Genomic DNA, 24,904 nt, shown 5'->3' on the forward strand with positions numbered 1-24,904 from the left:
AAGTTGAATAAAGATTGATTTCTACTTCTAAGAAATAATAGGGAGACAGAAAGATAATCAGAAATTTAAAATGTAGAATAAGTACAAAAACAGAAATATGATGAGGTAACACAGAAAGTACTGATTAACTCTCTGTTGTTGCAGGGTTGGGTAGATAAATTCTAACTGGCTTCAACAGACAAATTTTTGAGAAGAAAATATGATGAGCAGTATTAGGATATTCCAAGAAGTAAAACACATATCATGAGAAAATTTTCAATTTTCAATTTAAAAAATTTTTCAAATTTAAATTTAAAAAAATTCTCACTTTTTTTCAAGTTTGATTTCAAGAGAAATCTGAAGAAGTAGAATGACAAGAATTCTACAATAATTAAAATTTGAGCGTCAGAGAACTTGAATTGCCAATTGTGGATAACAGTCAATTGAGGAGAGATGAATTGAAATCAGGTCTTCTGCACCACTGCCCGGGAAGTATTCATTTCTAGTGACATTTTCTAGCATTGACCTTCTTCATAAATTGTCAGTTTTGAGGAGTTGCAAAGGCAATATTTATTGAAACTACTTATACAGTACCAAAAATGTGCCAGGCACTATTCTAAGCACTATGTGTGCATTTATTCATTAAATCTTCCTAACTACGCCATACACTAGAATATTGTGAAACAATCAATAGAAGGTGCTTAACAAATGTTTGTTGAGTGACTAGGTACTTTTACAAACATCCCATTCTACACAGAAGGGAATGGAAATGCAGAGATTAAGTCCAAGATCATGTAGTTAGCAAGAGCTAAAATTTGAACCCAGTTGGTTCAGTACCAGAGTCCACACTTTTAGAATCCAGCCTCAGAGATCTTATATTTTAAACTATGTTGCATATTGGAGAGAAACAGAACAAAGAATTAAATTATTCTGCAATTTAGAATTAAAGAGTTAAAGCAAGAATTAATCTTTCTTTGGAGCTTGGAAAACAGTGGGTTGTTTGAGTTAATAGAAGGGAAGCATAAATACAAAGAGAGGTTTAAAACATTTTTTTAGTCTTAGAAGGTTGATTATCTGAGCAGAATGACTTCTCTCTCTTTCAAACCTTCCCTCAAAAGCAAACTCTACTCTGGACAGTGCACTAATAATGATCATTTTTGAGGGTTTTAAGTGCTGTACTACTTCATGCATGGTAAGAACTATTATTACCTGCCTACCCCCTATACCCACCTTTGTGATGGTAACACTGAGAGCTAGATACATTGAAGACCCACTCAGTCAAACTGCATAATGTGAATCCAGAATTTATACTTTTGAACCCTATGGCCAACCATGCCCTTGCCACATGCTTAATCCAGAGAAAAGAGAAGGCACTTTAATTCTCTAGGGTCGTCCACAGGGAGCTTGCATTTTCCTCATATAGAGGGCTTTTCCCTGGAAATGAACTCTGAGCTAGGTGCTATCTAGTGAGTTGACAGTCAATATATCCTTGAGAGATCTATCTTCCTTAAATTTCGGAAACCAGACAGGTCTGGAAAGAGTCAGCAGAAATCAAATGAATTAAAATACAACCCAGGCTTCTAAAGTGTGCTTTGAAGCCAGAATTATTAAACCAGAATCAACCCTTCTCCTGTCAGTTAAGATTACACCTGACTCCACTGCTCCTGGACACGTGGAATTCAATACCTATGATAAGGGCAAGTCTCATTCTTGGGGCCTCTTCTGGACTCGTCTCTAAATCCTTGTCAGGTCTGTGTTGAGACCATGCCAAATGCCAGCTCCTATGTCATGTTGTATATGTACATTATCTCATATACTCCTTATAACAACCGTAATAAGGAGATGTTAACTCTCTCATTTTATAGATGAAGGGCCTAAGACTCTGAGAGACTGAGTAGCATATCTGAAGTCACACAGCAAGTACATGGGGAAACTGCACTCTTAGCCCTGGTCTGTTCTGTCTGCCTTTAACCCCTGTGTTATGGGGTCTAGTTTTTGGTGTCCAGACAGTGTTCTGGGTCTCAGTGTCTCTCTCACTCTCAAATAGAGTCTATAATATACATTGAGGTCCGATTTCAGAAAATGAGAAAGAGCCAGAAAAAAAAGTTTTTCTTGCAACATGATTATAATAATTATAAATAATATTACAATATATTGGATTCCTATTACACATTGGACAAATTACATCTTATTTAAACTCTTTAAACCTCTGTGGGATAGTAATACTCCATTTAAAAAGCAGGTTTTTTTACTTTTGTGATTAAACTCCTGTGATCTGAATTAGAACATTTGGGTTGAAATTCTGGTTGCTCCTACTAGCTCCGTGACCACTGAAAAGGTTTTAATTTGTCTGGCCTCTGCTGTATCTGTAAAATGAGATTATTATAGAACTTACCTTACAGACTTTTGTTTATTAACTGGGTCAATGAATGTAGGAATATATTGTAAGTAGTCAGTGAAAAAGTATCTACTATCATTTCGAAGTTAGGAAAAATGCGGATAAATATAAGGCCAAAGAATAAGTGACAAGGAAAGGGTTAAATGTCCCAAGCCTTATTTCCCCACCCAAACTATCTTCCAGGGAGCATTGAAACTATTCATATGTGGAGTTTACCTGTTTCATATTCATTAACAACACAAACAACCTCTTGTTTACAATAGCTGTCCTTGGCTTCCTCCCTTTGACATAAATGTATTTATGTGAAACCAAAGGAAAAATGAGATGATTGGATAAAAATTTATATAAATGCCATAGTTTTGAAACCCTTTATTTAATAAGTGGATAAACTGTGACTGTGGAGATTTAAGAGGGATATTTTAATCCCACCTTGCAAATCCCACATCCACCAGGCTTCAGTGAAGAATCATAGCTAGTAAACCTCTTGAAGACACATGCAATTAGTTTGAATGTGTGGTCATTTGGACAGAGGCTATATTAGCTAATGAAAACAGTTTCACTCAATGTCAGACACTAAACCACACATCCAGGAAGCTCAGAGTACACTAAGCACCATAAAAGCCAAAAAAAACAACATCTAGGCATATCATTTTCAAACTACAGAAAATCAAAGATAAAGAAAAAAATACTGAAAGAAGCTGGGGGGATGGTGAGGGTGGTGGGGAGATGAGAGATACCTTACCTATAAGAAAAATATATATAAGAATTAGATCTGACTTCTCTTTAGAAACCATGCAAACAAGAAGAGAGTGGAGTAAAATATTTAGTGTTGAGAGAAAAAAACCCACCGATCTAGAATACTGTACCTGGTGAAATTATCCTCCAAAAGTGAAGGAGAAATAAGGACTTTATTAGACAAATAAAAATCAAAGGAATTTATTGCCAGTAGACCTGTCTTGCAAGATATGTTAAAATAAGTTCCTTAGAGAGAAGGAAAATAATATACATCAGAAACTTGAATCTACATAAAGAAAGGAAGAGCATTAAAGAAAAAATGAGTGAAGGTAAAATAAAAACTTTTATTCCTTTTATTCTTAATTGATCTAACAGATAACTGTTCAAAATGATAAAAGGAACAATGCATTTGACTATGCATACGCACACACACATATATGAATATATATGCTTCTATATAAATGAAATGAATGACAGCAATGATTTGAAGGACAAGAGGAAGAAATTGGGATTATTTTGTCATTATAAGGTCCTTATACTACCCATAAAGTGGTATGCTATTATTTGAAAGTAACTGTAGATTAGTTGCAAATGTACATTGCAAACTCTAGGGCAATAACTTAAAAAGTATAAAAAAGAAGAAAGGAAAGAAAATGAAATAATATCAAATGCTTAATTTAAACCCCAAAAGGTAGAAAAAGAGTGGGAGACAAAAACAGAAATGAAGAACAAGGGCAACAAGTAGAACATAGAAACAAATACAGTCTGTCAAAAAAACAAAATTACAACAAATTTACTTAAAGATCTCAATTGGCTTTATTGCAATTCTAGAATCAGGCAACACATTATTCCATAAACTAGAAAAAGTGTTCCAATGAGCTGAGCAAAAGAGTTTGATTTTATAGGCAGAAAAAGGCCGAAGAAAGCAAAAATAAAGAACAAAAAGCAGATTGGTTATTTCTAATTTACTTTCTTTGTAGGGTGGGACAGGAAGACTGACAATAGAAAAAAATAACTGACTAGTTAACATCATGTTACTTCAGGCTATCTCTTTTATGTAAGGATTAAAGCAGAGGAAACTTTATTATATCTGTTGAACATAAAAACTGGCCTGTTAAAGAAATTACCTGTTATTTCTTGTTCCTGATTTCCCAGAACATCAGACTACAACCTAAGTGATATGAAACTTAGTAGGGGTGACTTCATTTTTATTTTTATTTATTTATTTATTTATTCATTTTTTGACTGGTAAGGGGATTGCAACCCTCGGCACAGTATGGTCTGCACCACGCTCAGCCAGTGAACGCACTGGCCATCCCTATATAGGATCTGAACCCACGGCTTCGGCACTACCAGTGCCACACTCTCCTGAGTGAGCCATGGGGACAGCCCCATTTTTATTTTTAGTCTGGTCTTTTGGGGCCTAGTACAGGGACTTTGTCCAAAATAATGGCCTTATATAACTTTTATTAAACAGGAAGGTATTTATCCAACTATATCAATAATCACTTTCAATGTCAGTGGTCTAAAGGCAGTAATTAAAAGACAGATCATCAGGGCTGGCCCTGTGGCTCACTCAGGAGAGTGTGGCACTGGTAGTGCTGAGGCCATGGGTTTGGATCCTATATAGGGATGGCTGGTGCACTTACTGGCTGAGCGTGGTACAGACCACACCATGCCAAGGGTTGTGATCACCTTATTAGTTCAAAAAAAAAAAAAAAAAAAGACAAATCATCAAAGTATCATATGTTATCTACAAAAATCTCACTTTAAATACAAGGACACATGCATATTAAAAGTAAATGTATGGAGAAAGATATATCATGCTAACAGTAATCAAAAGAAAGTGGTAGTAGCTATGTTAATTTCAGACAGTGCAGACTTTAAAGCAAACAGTTATCAGGAATAAAGAAAGGCATTATGTAAGGTAAAAGGGTCCATTCTCTGAAAAGATATAGTAATTCTTAATATGTATACACCTAACAACAGAGCATCAAAATACATGAGGCAAAAAGTGATAGAACTGTAAGGAGAAATAAATAAGTCTACCATTATAGTTGGAGACTTCAATACTCTTCTCTCAAAAATGGACTGATCCAGCAGAAAGAAAATCAGTAAAGACATAATTGAATTCAATAACACCATCAATCAACTGGATATGATTGATATCTATAGAATACTTTATCCAATAACAGCAGAATTCACATTCTTCTCAAGTTCACATAGAACATTCACCAAGGTAGATCACATTGTAAGCCATAAAATGCACCTTAAACTTAAAAGAATAGAAATTGTATGATGTCTGCTTTCAGACACAGTAGAATTAAACTTGAAATCAATAACAGAAATATAACTTGAAAATTCCCAAATACGAGAAGATTAGATAACACATTTCTAAATAACACACGAGTCAGAGGGAAAAATTCAAAAGAAACTAGAAAATGCTTTGAATTAAATGAAAACAAAATCAACACTTATGAAAATTTGTAGGATGCAGCAAAAGCACTTCTTGGGGGGAAATTTATAGCAGTAAATGCGTATATTAGAAAAGAAGATCTAAAATCAATCACCTAAGCTTGCACCTTAGTAAATGAGAAAAAGAAGAGCAAATCAAATCCAAGGTAAGCAGAAGAAAAGAAATTAAAAAACAAGACCAGACCAAAACATCATGTTGTACACCTTAAATATCTATAATTTTTGTTTGTAAAAAATTAGAGTAGAGTTCCAGTCAAGAAGGCAGAATACACGGTTCCCAGCATCACTCTCTCCCACAAATCAACCAATTTATAGCTATAAAAATGTAACATCAGCCAAGTTGGGTCGCTGGAGTTCAGCAGAAGAGGAGGAGAAACCTACAGAGTTCATGAAGGTGGGAGAAACCACGATGAGAGAAGGAAAAAACTGCTCAGAGTGTTTTGTGCCACGGCTGTTTTAAGGATGGAACTGCTGAGTGCATGGAGCAGAAGCCAGCAGAAGCCACAGCTGTGCCCTTCACATGGAGTTACCTGGAGGTGGCAGGGGAGAAGAGGGTCTTGGAGGTCCCCAGGACAGCAAGACCACTAATAGGGTTCCCATGGACCAATGCAGGAGTGAGGAGTCATGAAAACTGAAAAAAAGGAGCCACTCAGAGGCTGGTGAGTCATCGCAAGGGACCGGCACAGGGCCCATCTCATGGGAAGAGTTTGGAGCATGGGCAGTGGGGGAGATGGGCCCACTGGGACAACACGGGCACAGCAAGGACAACCAACCTGCCTTCCAGTCATCATAGGACCACTCAGAGGAGACTGGTTGGAAATTCAGAATTGTATGGGATGCAGTTTGATGAAAAAACTCAGGCCCAGATCAGAGTTTCTACACAACCGAGATCCACCGCGTCTCTGGAGAGCCCAAAGTACCTATAAGGTCAACCTTTAAACGCTGAGCTGAACAAAAAGGCTTCCCAAGGGAAACAGCAGCAAAGCAGTAATTTAGCTCACCACACAGCTCAAGTACTGGTTTCCACAGGAAGGTCCCACATTTTAGAAGTAAGCAAAGGACAAAAAATTAGTACCAGCTCAGGCACACCACCAGCACCTTGGGGCCTTCCTGGGAACTAGAGGCTTGGAGCTTGGGACCAGACCCAAGCTTGGGACCACTCCCATATCCAGGCACACTGTGCCAGCACCTTGGGGCCCACCCAGGGACCTTAGGCATGGAGAAGGGGACTGGACGCCCTCTCATAACCAGGCACACCAAGCCAGCACCTTGGAGCTGACCCAGGGACCTGAGGTATGGAGAAGGGGACCAGACCTCCTTCCCACAACCAGGTACACTGTGCCAGCACCTTGGGTCCTGCCTGGGGTCCCGAGGTATGGAGCTGGGAATCAGACACACCCCACAACCAGGCACAACACCAGTGCCAAGAAGCATGCCAAAAACATCACCTACATGTGGGTGGCCCACCACAGCCACCACAATAACCATGGCTGCTGCGAAAGTGGCTAGATGCCACAACCACCACGCAGATGGTCTGCCAACCACTGGAGTTCATTGACACAAGGAGAGTCACTAGCAGAGATAAAGAAAAGAAGAGGATGTCTCTCTCCACAAAGCCCATTCCGAAGTGACAGAAGAAGCATCTGCTCTATGATAATATTGGGGGACCTGATCACACCTCTGAGCATTGGACAGATCATCTAGGCAGCAAATCAACAGAGTAAACATTATTCTTTCAGAAGGAGAGAAGAAATCTAGGGTAATTAGGGGGTAGGGGGGATGGAGAGGGAGATGGGGAGAGATTGGACAAGGGGCATAAAGAATAATTATGATTTGTAACAATATATATGCTAGTAATATTGATTTGATCAACATATCTCAATGTTGAACTCTCAAAATATGTATAATCAATTTTGATTCAATAAATAAAATGCATTTAAAAAATTAGAGTAGAAATTAATAAAACTGAAAATGGGAAATCAAAAGAAAAAATCAATAAAATCGATAATCCTCTAGCTATGCTAACTCAGAATAAAAGAAAGAGGACAGAAATTACTAATATCAGAAATAAGAAACAGGACATACCTACAGATACCATGGACATTAAAAAGATAATAAAGGAAGACTTTGAACAACTTTATGCCCACAAATTTAATGACCTCGATGAAATGGATAGAATCCCTGAAAGATACTCACACAAGAAGAAATAAACAATATGAGCAAGTGTATATCTATCAAATAAATCAGATCAATAGTTAAAGATAACCTTTATAAATAGAAAGAACTAGGCCCCGATTGAGTCACTGGTGAATTCTACAAAACATTTAAGAAAGAAATTATACTAATTGTCTACAATCTCTTTCAGAAAACTGAAGCTGAGGGAGTACTTCCTAACTTGTCCTATGAGGCCAGTATTAGCCTAATTACCAAACCAGGTAAAGACACTAGAAGAAAAGAAAACAGCAAATCAATATTTCTCATGAATGTTGTTGCAAAAATTCTCAAGAAAATATTAGCAAATCAAATCCAACAATGTATAAAAAGAATTATATACCATGACCAAGTGGAATTTATCACAAATATGCAAGGCTGATTTAGTATTTGAAAATCAATCAATATAATCCATCACATCAACCTGCTAAAGAATATAAATCACATGATCATATCGATAGATGCAGAAAAAGCATTTGACAAAACCCAGCACCTATTCATAATACAAACTCTTTATAAAGTAGGAATAAAGAAAAATTTCCTCAACTTGATAAAGAATAGCTACAGAAAACCTACAGCTAGCACCATATTTAATGGTCAGAATCTAGAAGCTTTGTCACTAGACCAAGAACAAAGCTAGTATGGCCTCTCTCACAATTTCTTTTCAACATTATACTGGAAGTTGTAACAATGCAATAAGACAAGAAAAGGAAAAAAGGTATACTGAATGGAAGGAAGAAATAAAACTGCCTATGTTCACCGATGACATGATCATCTATGTAGAAAATAAAAAAAAACTGACAACACCAAAAAAACTTCTGCAACTAATAAGCAATGATTGAAAGTTTTCAGATACAAGGATAATGTACAAAATTCAATTGCTTTCCCATATACCAGCGATGTATAAGTGAAATTTAAAATGAAAAACAAATACCATTTATATTAGTACCCCCAAAATAAAATACTTAGGTATAAATCTAACAAAATATGTGCAAGATCTATATGAGGAAAACTACAAAATCCTGATGAATCATATCAAAAAAAGACTAAATAAATGTGGAGATATTCATGTTCATGGATACAAAATCTCAATATTGTCAGGATATCAGTTCTTCCTGACAAGATCTATTGATTCAATACAATCCCAACCAAAATACTGGCAAGTAATTTTTTAGGTATCAGTAAACTAATTCTAAAGTTTATATGGAGAGGCAGAAGACCCAGAATAGCTAACTCAATATTAAGGAGAACAGAGTTGGAAGACAGACACTACCCAACTTCAATACTTACTATAAAGCTATAGCATACAAGATAGTGTGGTACTGGTGAAAGAATAGACAAAGAACAGATCAATGGAGAGGAATAGAGAGCCAGTAAATAGATCTGCATAAATATTGTCAACTGATCTTTGACAAAAGATCAAAGGCAATCAATGGAACAAAGGTGGTGTTTTCAATAAATGATGCAGAATAAATGGATATCCACGTGCAAAAAATGAATCTAGACACAGTCCTTACATCCTTCACAAAAATTCACTCAAAATGGATCACAAACTTACTGCAAAATGCAAAACTACAACACTCCTAGAAGATAATATAGGAGAAAATCTAGATGAACTTGGATTTGGTGATGCCTCTTTAGATATGACAACAAAGTTACAATCCATAGAAGAAATCATTGATAAGCTGGAATTTATTAAAGTTAAAATTTCCTGCTCTGAAAAAGACATTGAAAAGTGAATGAAAATATAAGTCACAGACTGAAAGAAAATATTTTCAATAGACATCTGATAAAGGACTATTTTCTAGAACAAAAGGGTGCACATAAGAATGCAGTTTGTATAAAGAACTCTTAAAACTCAATAAGAAAACAACCTGATTAAAAAAATGGGCCAAAGACCTTAAAAGGTACTTCAGGAAAGATGATATACAGACAGCAAATAAGCATATGAAAAGATGCTACACATCATACGTCATCAGAGAAATGTGATTAAAATAACAATGTAATACCACTACATACCTGTTAGAATGACCAAAATCCAGAACACTGACAACACCAAATGCTGACAAGGATGTGTAGCAATGGGAACTCTTATTCATTGTTGGTGGAAATACAAAATGGTACAGCCACTTTCGAAGACAGTTTGGAGGTTCCTTACAAAAGTAAACATACTCTTACTGTACAGTCTGTTAGTCATACTCCTTGATATTTATCTAAAGGAATTGAATTTATGTCCACACAAAGACCTGCACACAAATGTTTATAGTGGGTTTATTTATAATTGCCAAAATTTAAAAGCAATCAAGATGTCTTTCAGTCGCTGAATGAATGAATGAACTTTGGTACATCCACGCAATGAACTATTATTCAGCACTAAAAAGAAATGAGCTATCAAGGCATGAAAAGATGTGGAGGAACCTTAAACAGATATTCCCAAGTGAAAGAAAGCAAATCTGAAAAGGGTATACATACTGTGTATTTCCAACTATATGACATTCTGGAAAAAGCAAAATCATGGAGGCAGTAAAATATCGGTGGTTGCCAGGTGTTTGAAGGGAAGGAAAGAGGGAGGATTGAGTAGGTGGAACAAAGGGTATTTTTAGAGCAGTTAAACTATTCTGTATGATACTGTAATATTGGACACACATCACCATACATTTGTCCAAACCCATAGGATGTACAGCACCAAGAATGAACCCTAATGTAAAGTATGGACTTTGGGTGGTAATGATGTGTCAATATGGGTTCAACAATTACAACAAATGTATCACTTGAGGGGAATGTTGATAATGAAGGAAGCTTGTACATGTATGGGATCCTGTAGTATATGGAATTTCTCTGCATCTTCCTCTCAATTTTGCTGTGAGCCTAAAATTGCTCTGAAAAAAGGCTTTTAAAATACAGATCACAAAATGAATAAATAGGTTCACTTAAATAAAAAAAGAGATAGTTTAAACGATGCAAGAATAAACTTTTCCCAAGGTAAAACACTGGCAAATTAAAAGCATTTTCAAGCATTCTAAATCACTTTAGTTGCAGTATATATAAATAGTATATTTAGGTTTATCTAAAAGTCCCCTAAGGGTTTGGACTAGCAGATTCTATTTATTTCAGCAAATAATTATGGTGTACCCTCTATGAGCAACATACTGCTCCATGTACATAAGACCTGTGCATATTCTCTGTGAATAAGACACAGATTCCATGGAATTTCTAAGCTGAAGAAGAGATAGAAAATAAACAACTAATGCATGCACAATTATTTAATTGTAGAAAAATGAAAATTGAAGAAAAATTGGGGTGAGGGATTACAGGGAAGCAGGGACAAAAGTGAAAGTGATGGAATAAATTAGGAGGCGATTTTAGCAACTCAAGTGAGGAAAGCGTTTGCATTTTATTTCCCTTTTCAAATGATGTGTAGGTCTGGAGGCTATGTGGGAACTTAGAGATCATGGTAAATTATACTAATAATTATGTTAATATATACATATATATTTTATAATATATTTAATAATTATATAATGTAAGTAACAGTTGTATTAAGCATGAGGACATTAAGTACCAGAGAAATTAAGAGATTTATTTGCTTGATGTTCTTGAAAGTAATAAAATTGTATTTCTTTAAAAATAATTCTTTCATTCATATTCTCATCAACTTATTATGCTTCTCTACGTTCTCTCCACAATTTCTCCCCAAACTTGAAGCTTCACTGTTTGCTATGTAATGTACATGATTTTTTATTATGTGTTAGTTTGTCTATATTCTGTCAACAATGAAGTGAGAGAAGCCTTCCTGTTAATGTCACAAAAGTTTTGGGACTGACTAAGCTTATTCTGCTGACCCAAGGACTGCGTGACTATCAGCTCTGAGTCATCATCCTCTGGGGTGGGACGGAGGGTGGGGGTGGTGGTCCAGTGGCTGGGAGCTCCCTCATATCAGAGAGTGGTAAGAGTCTACTGATGCCTTCTAGATGGAGATTGAATGGTCACGAATAAAATATTTTTACCTTAGAAAAAGGTGGGCTAAATGAAGCCAGAGAGGCTGAATTTATAGGAGTTTTATAATTAGCCAAATTAAATTTATGGCTTAGGGGATGAGACAAAAACGTTAATTTTGCAAATTACATACTCCTAGGAAACAAATGCTTCCACTCCAGAAGGACCAGTGGCCCCTATAGCCTTCTGAGATAAGTGAACAGTCCCTAGTCTGAGTCTGCTAAGAAAGAGTTAAGTCTCTATAAATTTCAGGTCCCTGTGAAATCCATGGCTGTCTGTATGCTCAGTTTACTATGTATGAAGCCAAATGTAAGCGTGCAGCATAGGTCCACAGTGATGCAGAAAAGTGGAGTGGAAAGATTATGGCTTTAAGAGTTGGCAGGTTGGCATTTGGATTTCATTCTAGCCACTTTGTAGTTGTGGTACTTAAGTTATTTATTTTTAACTTCTCTAAAGCCTCAGTTTCCTCATCTGCAAAATTACAAAATAATTGGTATCCATTTCTTAGGGGTGATAAATGATTAATAGTAGCATATATTAGGTATTTCCTAAGAGTTGAGAAGCTAACTTTTATGAATATCCCCAATCACCTGCAACTCATCATAATTTGATTTTTTTTTTTTTTGTAGACTCTTCCCAAAATCCTTGATAAGCTAGCACCGGCATTCACAATGAGCAGCTGCAGCTTCCTCGTGGAGAAATCTCGAGCTGCCACGGCCCGGGTGGTGGTGTGGAGAGAGGTGGGGGTGTCCAGAAGCTACACCATGGAAAGCAGCTACTGTGGCTGCAACCAGGGCCCTTATCAGGTATGTGAGGCTGCAGGACACACATGCTTTCTGTCCAGCAGAAATACACAGAAATGGGGAGCAATAACAGACACTGCATTCCTGCTTTCTCATCAGAAAGGAAAAAAAGGTTCCAAGTAGAGTCTGGTCTTGAGGAAGAATTGGTCCAATGATTGCCTTTACCTGCAGCATTATCTGCGTTGATCCTTAAGCAATGTGTGCATGACTTCCAATTTGGTTTCTCAATCAGCTACACTTACTGGCAAACAGCAGGGAGTCTCTCTCTGAATGCACCCCCAACTTTTACAGAATCTCTGCCTTCCTGGCTCTGCCATATGCATGGGAATCTGTTGTTATTGCTTGCAACAAGTGAACTTGTCCCATATGCATCATAAAGGGCATAGGTGGGTCTATAGATATTGTTAATACATACTGGTACATGTATTATGTTTCTTCATCTTTTGTGCTGATCTAGGTTAGTAGCTCTCTGTGCTATTCTGTTGTCACCAGAGCACACTGAAGTGTGTGCATGTTGTGCGTCTCCCAAAGAGAGTGGGACTCCTACCCGTGCACTTGTGTCGAGGAAAAGTGCTCTCGTGTAAATCATGTTCTTTCTACAGCTATATTAACTGCATGAGCAGCTGGATAGCTGCTACAGCAGGCTGTTTTGGCTGCTCTTCCCACTTCCCCATAGAGGAGCATAAATAAGGGACATTGAGACAGTGCCAGGGTAATAGACTCTTTTAAATTTTTTAGGCAAGTTGACAGACTACTCCTTGGTGACTTTCATTCAACCCCAGGAATACCTGGACCTCACCAGCATTAACGCTCATAGTATTGGCTTTGATACTCTCCCAGAACAGCCAGGAAGCACTTGGCAGTGATACAATCCTGAGCTTGTAGAAATCTGTTAGTTATCAAAGGGAGTACACGGAGTGACAGGCGATGAACATTATCTAACTTCCCACTTGGTCAAAGAGTTTTTTCAATACAGGGCTACTGGATCACTCATTTTGACCCGTTAATTCTGTCAAATAGCCAATTTGTTAGTCTAAACAGTTGCTTCAAAGAATTGTTTTGTAACTGAATAAACTATTAGATTGAATTAATTCTATTTACCCACATTAATGTGGACCCAGAATAAGAAGTGTTGAAATCATTGGATAATCATGGGATTGGGCATCAAAAGACCTCATGCTTCCACTTCCCGGCAGTGCTAAAGGCTGCTTACCTCTATGGACCTGTGTGTTTCACATTTCAGATGCAGATAATAATAAGGACTTCTTTCCTCCCTGTTACAAAACATTTTTCTAAAGGCCAAAAGAGAACACATATAGGAATATACTTGGAGTTACATCATCAGGAATATGTTCACTCTCTTGCCATTCAAAACCTATGAGATTGGGAAAAATAAACCTGGAATATTGTGACTCTAAGGCCTTATGGATAGGTTTGTGCCTCTCTGGCTGTATGCTTCTTGATGGAAAGAGGCCAGTTATTTGTTTAAAAGACAACTCTGTGCAACCCTTCACAGATTTATTGGATTGGCGACTTTCATTGTATATTTTTTTCTCCAAGCACCGGTTCAGACTAGCAGCTTCTAGTCAAATAAGTATCAATGCCATTCACAATAAATCAACTGGAAACTCGAAGTCCTTTGAAGCTGTTTGAAAACTAAATGACTCATAGGTTTAGCCCCTCACCAACTCTTCATCTTCCTTCAACATACATAGTACCTGCTGGGAATGATGAGGAATGGAAGAGGCTCATCCAAGGAAATGGCTGTCGGGTATCAGCACAGCATTCATCCTGTGAAATTTTTCCATGTGTCCTTTGCATGGGGTTTGTAGAAGGAAGAATGGAAGAGAGAACTGGCTAGAGAAAGCCGTAACAGTGCCAGACCTGGATTTGGTTTAACTATCCCATCCTCTATATGAAACACCTCCCTGAATGCATTGGTTTTCTCCTTCCCTTCGTTTTTCTATCCTTACAAACGTTGTTGAGTAACTGAGCAGAACGGCAGACAGTGAGCAAGGGGATGGTGAATATTACATATGGGGGGGCTACCCCATGGGAAGGAAGCCAGTCTGGAGTTGGGTGTTTAGGTGATTTTTGTTTGAGGAATATAATAAAGTCTATGAGCTATAAAGCAGTATAGAAATTTCCATCCTGAACATATTGCAAATGATTTTCATAGTTGGGAAGCTGAGTCCCAGTTGAGTCTTGAGGTTATTATTCTAAGGTCATCTTTCCATTTTTTGTTTAGCATTACCATTTATCCAAAAGATGGAGGATGCTTAAATACACCCACGAGGGGCATTCCTTCCTTCCTTCATAAGAATATAAATATTTTTGCAGTTTCTCTGGTTAACATGGCTTTAAAGTAGTTCCAATCATTTCTCTCCCAGCACACTAAGTACCTGATTTGTTAGTATTGAAATGAAATATCATTTCTTACAATGACATTTATGTTGGAACTGCATTAAAGAACATAAGCTATTACCTTCAAGTAATTATTATTAATATGATATTTTCTCTTCTGTTTTCCAGTCTATAGTTGGCTCAGTTTAAAAAATTCCCCTGTTTTTGTTTCTGTGGAGTATAGTCTCTGCTACTAGGTCCTACACTTAGATCTGTAATTTGTATTTAACTTGGAAGTCCCACCCACTGAGAGATTTACTTCACCTATTAGGGACTGGTCCAAAGATATTGAGGTTGTTGAGGGGGGAGCCACAATGGAATGATGCATCCTTTGGGAGCTCATTTTTTAGACGTGTACAGTCTTTGTGGACAGCTGTGTGCTTTGTGCTGAGTGTTTGTGACCTGAGGTCACATACGTGGTGTGTTTGCACATACAAAGACATGTGACTGGTCCCCATGGGCTACTGGTGGCTTAGGAGGATAATGTGAGTACTCCAACCCAAGCAGGCTGTCAACTTGTTCCTTGGCAATGCTGCTAACTTGTGGCACAGCAAAGAGGGTCTTAGTTGGAGGAAGGACGGAAGATGGGTGACTCAGCTGAGGTTAAAATAGTGGCTTAACTGGTGGTTAAATTCTATACCTGCAAGCTGTTTCCCTTCCCTTGTGGACCTTACATGACATCCATCCTCTGCAATACCCACAGAGGAATCTTTCAATAACCCAAATCTATTCAATTCACAGTATTGTCCATCATTTTTCCAAGTGTCTTCATTCTATCTAGATGAAATCCAATTCCTTATCATGAAATGTGAGGCCTTTTACAATATCTTCTTTCATTCTTTTATACTCAATGCTTAGTAGATCAGAGTAGGTATTCAAATGTGTGATGACTGACAAATGAATGAATAAGTATGTGAGCAAATGAATGAATGGCTATTTCCAAGCAGACAGACCTCTCTGTCCTTGGGTAACTAGAAAAGGAGAAAAAATTGCTGTGGTTTAAATGTGATCAGAAGCCATTCTAAAATAGAGATTTTAAGGGTTGTTACAATGGGTGAAAATGGAAAATGTGTGGTTGGGAGAGGGAAAGGTGTAAGAATGCAGTGCTGAGACCTCTCAGACCTGTCAATGTAGACATAATTTGAGAGCATCTAATGGATTCTTTCCCAGAGTAAGGATTCTAGCCCAGGCGTGTAGTCTCTCATGGCCATGTTCTAATAACAGATGATGATTAGGTAGAAAGAGTTCCATTTGTACACGTGGTGGATGCTGCGGTCCACCCTCTTTAGGACCCAGGCACTCATCCCTGAGCCCACCCCCCCATCCCCCAGCTGTCTGTTCACAGTTGTGTCCATTACCAGGAATTGTCTGTGGCTGAAGGAAGCTGCCGTGCCCAATTCTATGGCTCCTCCCTGTGGGCAGCCTGCATCCAATGGCTGGTCTATGTGGGGGTACAAAGGCCTGGCCCCCTTGCCTCAGATGGGACAATCCCAAAGGGCCATTCCAGCTCTAGAGCTCTCTGTAGGATCTGATGGGGCCTCTTTTGCAATTGCATTGCAGTTCAACTTTCCCCTCTGCCCAGTCTGCTTTCCAAATCACTCATAGGTATTGTCCCCCCAAATTCTTCTACATGAAGATCTCAGAGTCCCAGAGGCTGCTTCGTGGGGAAAACAACTTATAACAGTGATTCAAAAACTTAGATTGGAAAACATAAATGATTCAAAGAGACTTAGATTGGAAAACATAAAAGCACTTAAACTGTTGAAGATAGTTTGGTAGGGATAAATTTCATATAGGAAATTAAATCATGTGAACTTAGCATTCAAGGCTCCCAGTGTCTTTTCATTCACACTCTGCTTGCTTTTGCTGTTTAGGGCACATCCTCCCTTCCCCTCCACACCCACCACCTACCCTCACACAGAACTAGAGACTGCAGCTCGGGGCAAGGTTTCTTGCTGTGGTCCAGAATACATTCTGGGTGTATTCCTTCCCTGTGGCTGCCATAACAAATTATCACAACCTGGGGTGCTTGAAACAACATAAATTTGTTCTCTCTCAGTTCTGGAGGCTAGAAGTCTGAAATCAACGTGTTGGCAGCACTTATATTCTCTCTAAAGACATCTGTTCCATGCTTTTCTTTAAGCATCTGGTATTGCCAGAAATCCTTGGTGTTCTTTGGCTTGTAGATGCCTGACTCCAATCTCTTCCTTTGTCATCACCTGGCCTTCTCCTCTGTGTGTCTCTGTCTCTGTGTTCCTTTTCCTCTTCTTACAAGGATACCAATTATACTGGATTAAGGGCCGACCTTGCTCTAGTAACACCTTTTCTCAACTTAACTATTACATCTGCAGTGACCCTGTTTACAAACAAGTTCACATTCTGATGTTCTGGGAAGAGATGAATTTTGGGGGTGAAGAGGGGATATTATTCAACCTAGTACACCGAGTAATGCAGCAAGGTACAAGATATATAGACTCAAGAATTAAGAAAAGGTTTTTATTCCTGTCTTCATATTGCCATGCTGTGATGCCCGAAATATAACAGTTCTTGTTTTTGACCTACCTCATGATGAGAAAAATGAGATTTATATTTTCTTGGAACATTTCAGAAGACAAGTCTGAGAGTCATGCCATGTATGATAAATCCTGATCAGTGCTGTTGGAGTACTATAATACACAATGTTAAGGTAGCAATAATGATAACAAACATGTCTATGGGACTTGCTGTGTGCTAAGCCCTTTACACATATTAAATTACTATGTATCTGCTTCTGCACAACAAAGTATTACAAAATCAGTTGTATCATCATCATCATCATCCCTGTTTTACAAATGGAGACACTTAGGAAGAGTAACTTGCTCAAGGTCACATAGCTAGTAAGTTTTAAAGCCAGTATTGGAAGCCAGACAGGCTTGGCACTGGAATCTTTGCTTTTACCCCTGTTTTCTGCTTAGAAGAATGTGGTGGGTAAAAGGAGCCCCAGGACTTGGAAAGAGGAGACCCAGTCTCTACAACTGACTGCCATTATGTAAATCTGCAACAGCAAATGAGTTGCCTAACTTCTCTGAGTCTCAGTTTTCTTATTTGTAAGAGGAAGACATAGCTAGAAGTAAGAGATGAGCATGGTTTCTGTTAAATTAGGCTTGACAAAGCCTTCCTTTACTGGGTCTTCAAGGGATTTATGGGTCATCTAGACTCAGGTGATCCAGTGTAATTGTGAAATCCCTAAAAATCCTCTGCAACTTGTTCTAAGAATGCACATATTTTCTAGGGAGAAGGTATTCTGTTTTGAGTACCAATTAACTAGTTGTCAGGTAACTTTGGCTGTTCTATCCAACTCCTGCTCTCCCATCCCCTCCCTTTCATCCTATCCTGGCTGGTCTTCACCATTTTTTTTTTTTTTTTTTTTTTTTTTTTTACCTTTCCAGAGCAAATAAAGAGGGCTGGGAGGAATGTAATATATATGAAGTGGCAGCTTTCTACCAGTAGGGGAAATGGGGGAGCAGATCTAGTCTTCAGCAAAACAATCAATTTAACAGGCACTCGCCTGCACTGCTTCCTAAACTTATTTCACTTCCTAGTGACTTCTCTCATTGTTCCATCAGATACCTCTTGCTCTCACACAGCTCTTTGGACTTGCACAGCCTAGACTAAGGATACCTTTCTTTCCCAAAAGTGTCCTAAGCTGCAGAATTGCCTCTGAGCCAGGGTACACACACACACATTCTATTACACACGCTGTACACAAGTGTACATACTTACCAATGGCTCCCAATCATAGATTCATACAAAGAAGCATAGCTTATTGTTTAGTGTGGACTCCATGTCAGACACAGAGTTCCAAAGAGAGCTCTGCATTTCCCAGTTGTGACCTGAGACAGTTCCTGACCTTTATGAGCTTTAGTGGTAAACATGGTGTTCCTCATAGTTCCTGCTACATGGAGATGCATTAAAGACTGAATGAGCTACTGCCTGTAAAACATATATCTCCATTTTCATTGAAAAACTCAATACATGTTTACTGTTTGCATCATTATTGATCGTAAGAATTATTAATGGTGGTTTTCTTTTCCTTTTTTAAATAAAGTCACTTAGACTCCAACTCCTTACCATAATTGTTTTATTTGGACATCCTTAATTAGAAACTTTGGGGTTGGAAATTAGGACACTGTGATTTTATGAACTCTAATACTCATATTTAGCCAGGGTTGAGAACTGCAGAGTTTGGCCTTTATAGACACTGATATTCATACACCTATATTAATAGATTTAACTACATCGAAGGACCCTCTATATGTATTATTCAGATATTTTCTTTATTATCTACACATGTATTCTATCTATCTATCAAGCCTTCTACGTAGCATAATCCAAATGAAGGTACTTCAAAAAGTTCATGGAAAGATTCGTATTCTCTTTCAATTCTTTTTTTCCATGAATTTTTTGAAGTCCCTCCTATTGTAGCCAATTTATATGTGAAGTCCTAGAAAAGAAAAGGAAAAGAGGAGAACTTTAAGTCTGCATGTAGAGGGAGACAAAAGGGGTGAGGAGTAGAGGACCGACAGGACAGGAAAAAGACTTAAATTTCTCCAATAACTTCTGAATTTAAAAGCCCATTCTAATCATGAGCACAACTCAAGAATATATTTAGAATCACTATTCTTGAGTTACTTCCTTGTTCTACAGGGAGCCGCGTATAAGAATATAACTCCTTTTGGTCTTTGATTGGGAGGGGGGTGTTTATCTTACTTTCATTAATGTATTCTGAGGAATAGTATTCAGTAATGTAATTTGAGGGAACTTTGAGGACTCCTTCAAATTTTTGTGTATGTGAGAATCACCCAGGGGCTTATATAATGAAGATTCCTGAACCTTATGTGCAGAGGTTTCCTGATCTGGGTATGATCCAGGAATCTGCATTTTACCAAGCATCCAGGGACATTCAGAGCCTGGTGGCCCAGAAGACAGTTACTGAGAGACTAAGGCAGGACACCCTGACCAGCTGTAAGAGGCAAGATGGCTTTGAAACTAATTTTTGTTTTTATTATCTTGCTCCTAATCCTCTTTGAGCTCTAGAGAATTTCGCATGGCTTTTGTCATAAAGTTTCGAATTGTCCTATTACCCCCACCTTTTTTTTTTTATTCACCCAATCTTTTAGGTAACTAGCTTAGTTCTCCTGCAACAGTTGTATTTAAAAACTGTCTAAACTCCCAGTAAGAATTTAAAGATGTTTTTGTTTCTTTGTTTTTCCTACTTCCTGGGACACTTAGAGGTTAGAAGTTCTTAATTTGGTATCTTTGGACAATTTTCTTTTGTGGATTTTCAAGAGTGTAGGAACAGATATACAATAGTTGTATGCAAATTTGCTAGTTTGGCAATGTGTACATTTTTCTGGGGGGAGTACCTATAGTTTCTGTAGTAGTCTGTTTTTGTTGCTTATAACAAAGTATCCAAAACTGTGTAATTTATAAAGAAAACAAAATTTATTGCTTACAGTTTCTGAAGCTGGGAAATCTAAAGTCCATCTGGTGGTGGCAACAGTGACCCAGGGGTCTCATACTGCAAGGTGGTGGAAACAGAAAGAGAGCAGAGAGCAGAGAGAGACAGACTCTCCTCTTCTTTGAAAGCCCTCAGAACCATGCCCCTGACCACCATTTTTAATCTATTCACTACTTCAGGGTCCTACAATCTAATCACCTCTTTAAGGCTTCACCTTTCAATTACCATAATAGGATTTTCCACCCTCTTAACAGTCACAGTGGGGCTAAGTTTCTAATACATAAAACTTGGGAACACGATTCAAGCTTCAATGAGTTTTGGGGGGACATTATTCAATCCACTACAGTTTCGAAGACATTCTTAAAAGGGTAGGCAATCTCGCCAAAAATTAATAGCTCTTGCCTTAGTTTACTGCATCCAAGATCTCTAAGGGGCCCTTTACAACTTCCTAGATTTTGCTCTTAAATTAGCTCTAGAAGTGCTTGGCTTGACTTTGTGAAAATCAAATGGAGTCTGTAAATTGATGACCATTTCTGTCTACTTATCAATCAACACAAGAACAATGATGCATCTCATTAAATGTGTATTGGATTACCTTCAGTTTAAATCTTCTGTGATTACATAGGACACTAAATCTTCTCAGGGTGCTCTTTCTGATGGGTGGTTGTTTAGTGGAGCAGCAGCATCAGGAGCAGCTGGGATTTTTTAGAAGTGCAGAATCTCAGGCCCCACCTACTGAATCAGAATTGGCATTTAAATGAGATCCACCCTTGGTGGTCAGGGAGGCAAGGTAGGCTGGGAAGGGTTAGGGGCCAAGCAAAGCGAGTAGGGGAGCTCTGACTTTTCTCTTCAGGCAAGGACATTGTTCCTAGAATTTTAAAATCTAGAATGAGATGCCATATGTGAATATGATTTAAAAGTTGAAAGTAATCCCCAATATAAAACATTCTGTTATCTGTGCCAACATTTGAATGTTACATGAGCTGTTTTTTTTTTTTTTTCTTTTCCCCATTCTCTTACTCTCTAACAGCTTTCCTGTCTCTAGAGCTTCGAAAAGAGAAGGACAATTTTCCAAATGCCTGTTTTGCCCTTGGAATGCCACTTCATTTCTTTGTAGATACGAATATGAAATCCAGATGCTAATGTCTCATTTCAGTATAAATACTGTTTGAATCATTTATGTTGATTCTCTCTCCTTTCTTATTAACTGTGATTCAACCAGTGTTGCCTTGATACTCTTTCTTTTCTTTTACCTCTTTGTCTATGATCTCAAAGAACATTATGAACAGTTTATTAACTTACTGCAGGCTTAATGATATAGTAAAATATTGTCATCATTCTGTAGCCCTCAGTTTCATAATGTCTGTCAGCGTTACGATACAATGTTAAAAGGAATTAAATAAAAATCAAGAGGTAGAGATGCTAATAACGTTGCCAGCAGGGGCCTCTCCTGGGATTGCTAAAGCCCTGGGAGCTTTGGATTTTAAATGTCCGCTGTAGAAAGTGATTCACTGTATCATAAATAAAGAGGAAATCTGGCACTTGGGATAATCCAGTGAGCCTCAAATGACCTCTGATCCTTTAAAAATAATCTGGCTTCAAACAACCAAGAGGAAGAAAAGATTTTTCATCTCTGTAAATCTTACTCTTCCTATGTGATCAATGTAAATGCAATAAGCCAGATACCCTTGAGGAACTGACATCTAAAACCAAAGAAAACATTAATTTAATCCAGGGTTTTATTTAACTTTTAGCACACGGAAACAGGATGGGCCAAGCTGGGATGCTTTTCTTTGGTTCTTTGTGCATGACTGAGCCCTTGAAGGAGCATCTCCATATAAATATGCTGAGAATGGCAGAGTCCAGGTCATGAAGAGTTATCCACGGGTGTTCCTTTTCTGTAAAATGGAGTGGACCCTCAACCACAGTACCTTCCTTGACTATGACAGGCAGGTGATGGGTCAAGGCCTCCAGCCAATTCTTCAACATTCTCCACCATGTCTTTGCTCCAATATAGTAGCCTTAAAGTTTTCTACTTCTAAAAGCAAGTAGTAATTCTCTCTGTATGCCTGTTTTCCCTGAATATAAATGAGAAGTGAACATTTTAGAATACCTTGAACGCTATTGTTAGAAGGCAGGCATTAAATGTTTTGCATAAATTTGTAATTATTTCATCAGTCAACATATGTTTGCTAGGTATCTACTTTATTTTAAGTTGAAATTTGTGACAGGGAATGTAGAAAACTAAAAGCACTTAATCAAGACTAGATACATGGTCATCGTGTCTTTATTCTTCATCCTTTCTTTCTTTCATTCATTACTCAAGAAACATTTTTTAAAAATACAACAATATAAGTGAAATAAGCCAATGTAGGACAGAGAAATACCACGTTCTCACTTATAACTGGGTGCTAAGAAAGGAAAGAGAGAGAGAGAGAGAGGAAAAAAGACCACAATTCATTGACCTTTCAGAAGGAGAGAACAAATGTAAGGTTACTAGAGACAGGGGGGAGGGAGGAAGGGGGTTTGGGGAGGGACAGGTTGGGTAAAGGGCATAAATAAAAATCATGATTTGTAATAATGAATATGCTAATAATAATTTAAAAAAAGAAGAAAAGCCCAGCAATATCCTAAGTGCCAAGAATATGACAGACAGCAGAACTGACAGCTTCCTGCTCTCGCAGAGTTTATAGTCCAGCCAGAGAGGCAGATAATTAACAGCGATAACAGTGGTGAGTAGTGTGGAAAGAACTGGGTGCCATAAGAGACCACAGGAGAAGGAGATGATGATTTTAGGGTTTTGGTAAATGTTGATTGAGTTGAATATGAATTATCAACAAGTTTTTGTTGATAGTGCGTGTGTGTATGAAATTAGGAAAGGTAACATCTGGTAAAATAGAAGATAATTGTCTGAAACTAGGGCAGGGTCAGGAAGTTCTTGATTTTTCTTTCATCACAGTTTTCTTTCCTCCTACTTTTGTCTCATTTCATATTTCTAAATCTCACCATGGAATTCTGTACTAGGGACATGCATCATGTTGAATCTGAGTATACTGCAGTACTCCAGCACATTATCCTACTCTTAATTCCAGCATGCCCTCCTTAAGAACACACCAAAAATGTACTGCAGGTATTTCAATGGAGCTGATGGTTAACTACACCTACCTGAAGGCAAACAGAATTGAAAAGATAAAAAATATTTCGTATTTCAAAATCCTTCTTAGACTGGTAAGGAATAGTGAAATTTCAATAAGGGCAATCTTACTCACTTTGTTCCAAATGAAATTCTGCCTATACACTTCCAAGTATTCCTGCAAACAACACAAATCACAATAATAATAGTACCTTCCCTTTTCAAAGTAGCTTATAATTTACAAAGCACTTTCATAAACTTTATTATCTCAAATGAGCCAGAAAACTATACCATTGACCAAATGTGAGAAAGTGGGAAGTGAGAGGCAAGGAAGTGAGCCAGGGACATGCCATAGGAAGTGATGTAGAGCATAGCACTGCTTCACTGGGCAGTCTGTTCAGCTATGTGGCATGTTTCCAGATAGGCTATATTGTAGTTGAGAAGAAAGAAGGAGATCTGCCTGCTGTACAACACCCCACCTTCCTCTCTCTTATTTATGGAAATGTGTACCCAGAGGGTTCAGTCTGCACCATCAGGCCTCTTCTGCAGCCACCCATCCAAGTCTAGAAATACAGAGCGAAGCCAGAAACTTTGAGGCTGGGTGGCTTGACTATATATAGTAGCAGCTAAGAAGGAGGTCCTCCCAGGAAGGTGATGGTAACACCAGGGGTGGAACTGTGAGGACCCAAGCAGACACAGTCATTCCTGAGACAAAGCTCACCACTAGGGGTCCAGGAGCTGATGTCATTGAGGGAATCTGAGGAAGCATCTAAGATATATTCTATACAGTACCCAATAAACTCTTTTAATATTTTTAATTATAAAAGTTATAGCACACATTGGCAATATCCAACAAAAGTATCCATGACCTTTGATCCTGAAGTTCTACATCCAGAAACTTAATTTAATTAATTTATTTTTAAAATTTATTTATTTATTTATTATACATATTCCTGAGATGCAAAGCTAATTGTCACCCCTTGTGCCCATGATGTGAGGGCCAGATTCATACTGGGGGCATACCCATGACCAGAAATTACTTTTGTATCACGTGTCCCCCACCCAATTATCCTACAACTTCCCTCCCCTTCCCCCTTCCCCCCACTCCACTTTGTAGCCCTAAGAATGTTCCTTCCCTCTGTAAGACCAATGTACTACTGTGGTATTTCTTTCCTTCCTTCCTCTCTCTCTTAGCTCCCACATATGAGTGAGCACATGTGGTATTTATCCCTCTGTGCTTTGCTTATTTCACTCAACATAAGCTTCTCCAG

At 38.1% G+C, this 24,904-nt stretch overlaps 1 protein-coding gene across 5 annotated transcripts in view; it reads left to right on the top strand.

Moving 5' to 3' along the window:
• AGBL1 (AGBL carboxypeptidase 1) overlaps positions 1-24,904 on the top strand; it is an 866,292-nt gene that overhangs the window by 482,858 nt on the left and 358,530 nt on the right. For all 5 annotated transcript variants that reach the window (XM_063089333.1, XM_063089334.1, XM_063089330.1 and 2 more), the window contains one exon: positions 12,424-12,600. In XM_063089333.1, coding sequence (XP_062945403.1) covers positions 12,424-12,600 — 177 coding nt within the window. The remainder of the gene's footprint in view (positions 1-12,423; positions 12,601-24,904) is intronic.

Source organism: Cynocephalus volans, chromosome 3 (genome assembly GCF_027409185.1).
Source record: "Cynocephalus volans isolate mCynVol1 chromosome 3, mCynVol1.pri, whole genome shotgun sequence".
NCBI lineage: Eukaryota > Metazoa > Chordata > Mammalia > Dermoptera > Cynocephalidae > Cynocephalus > Cynocephalus volans.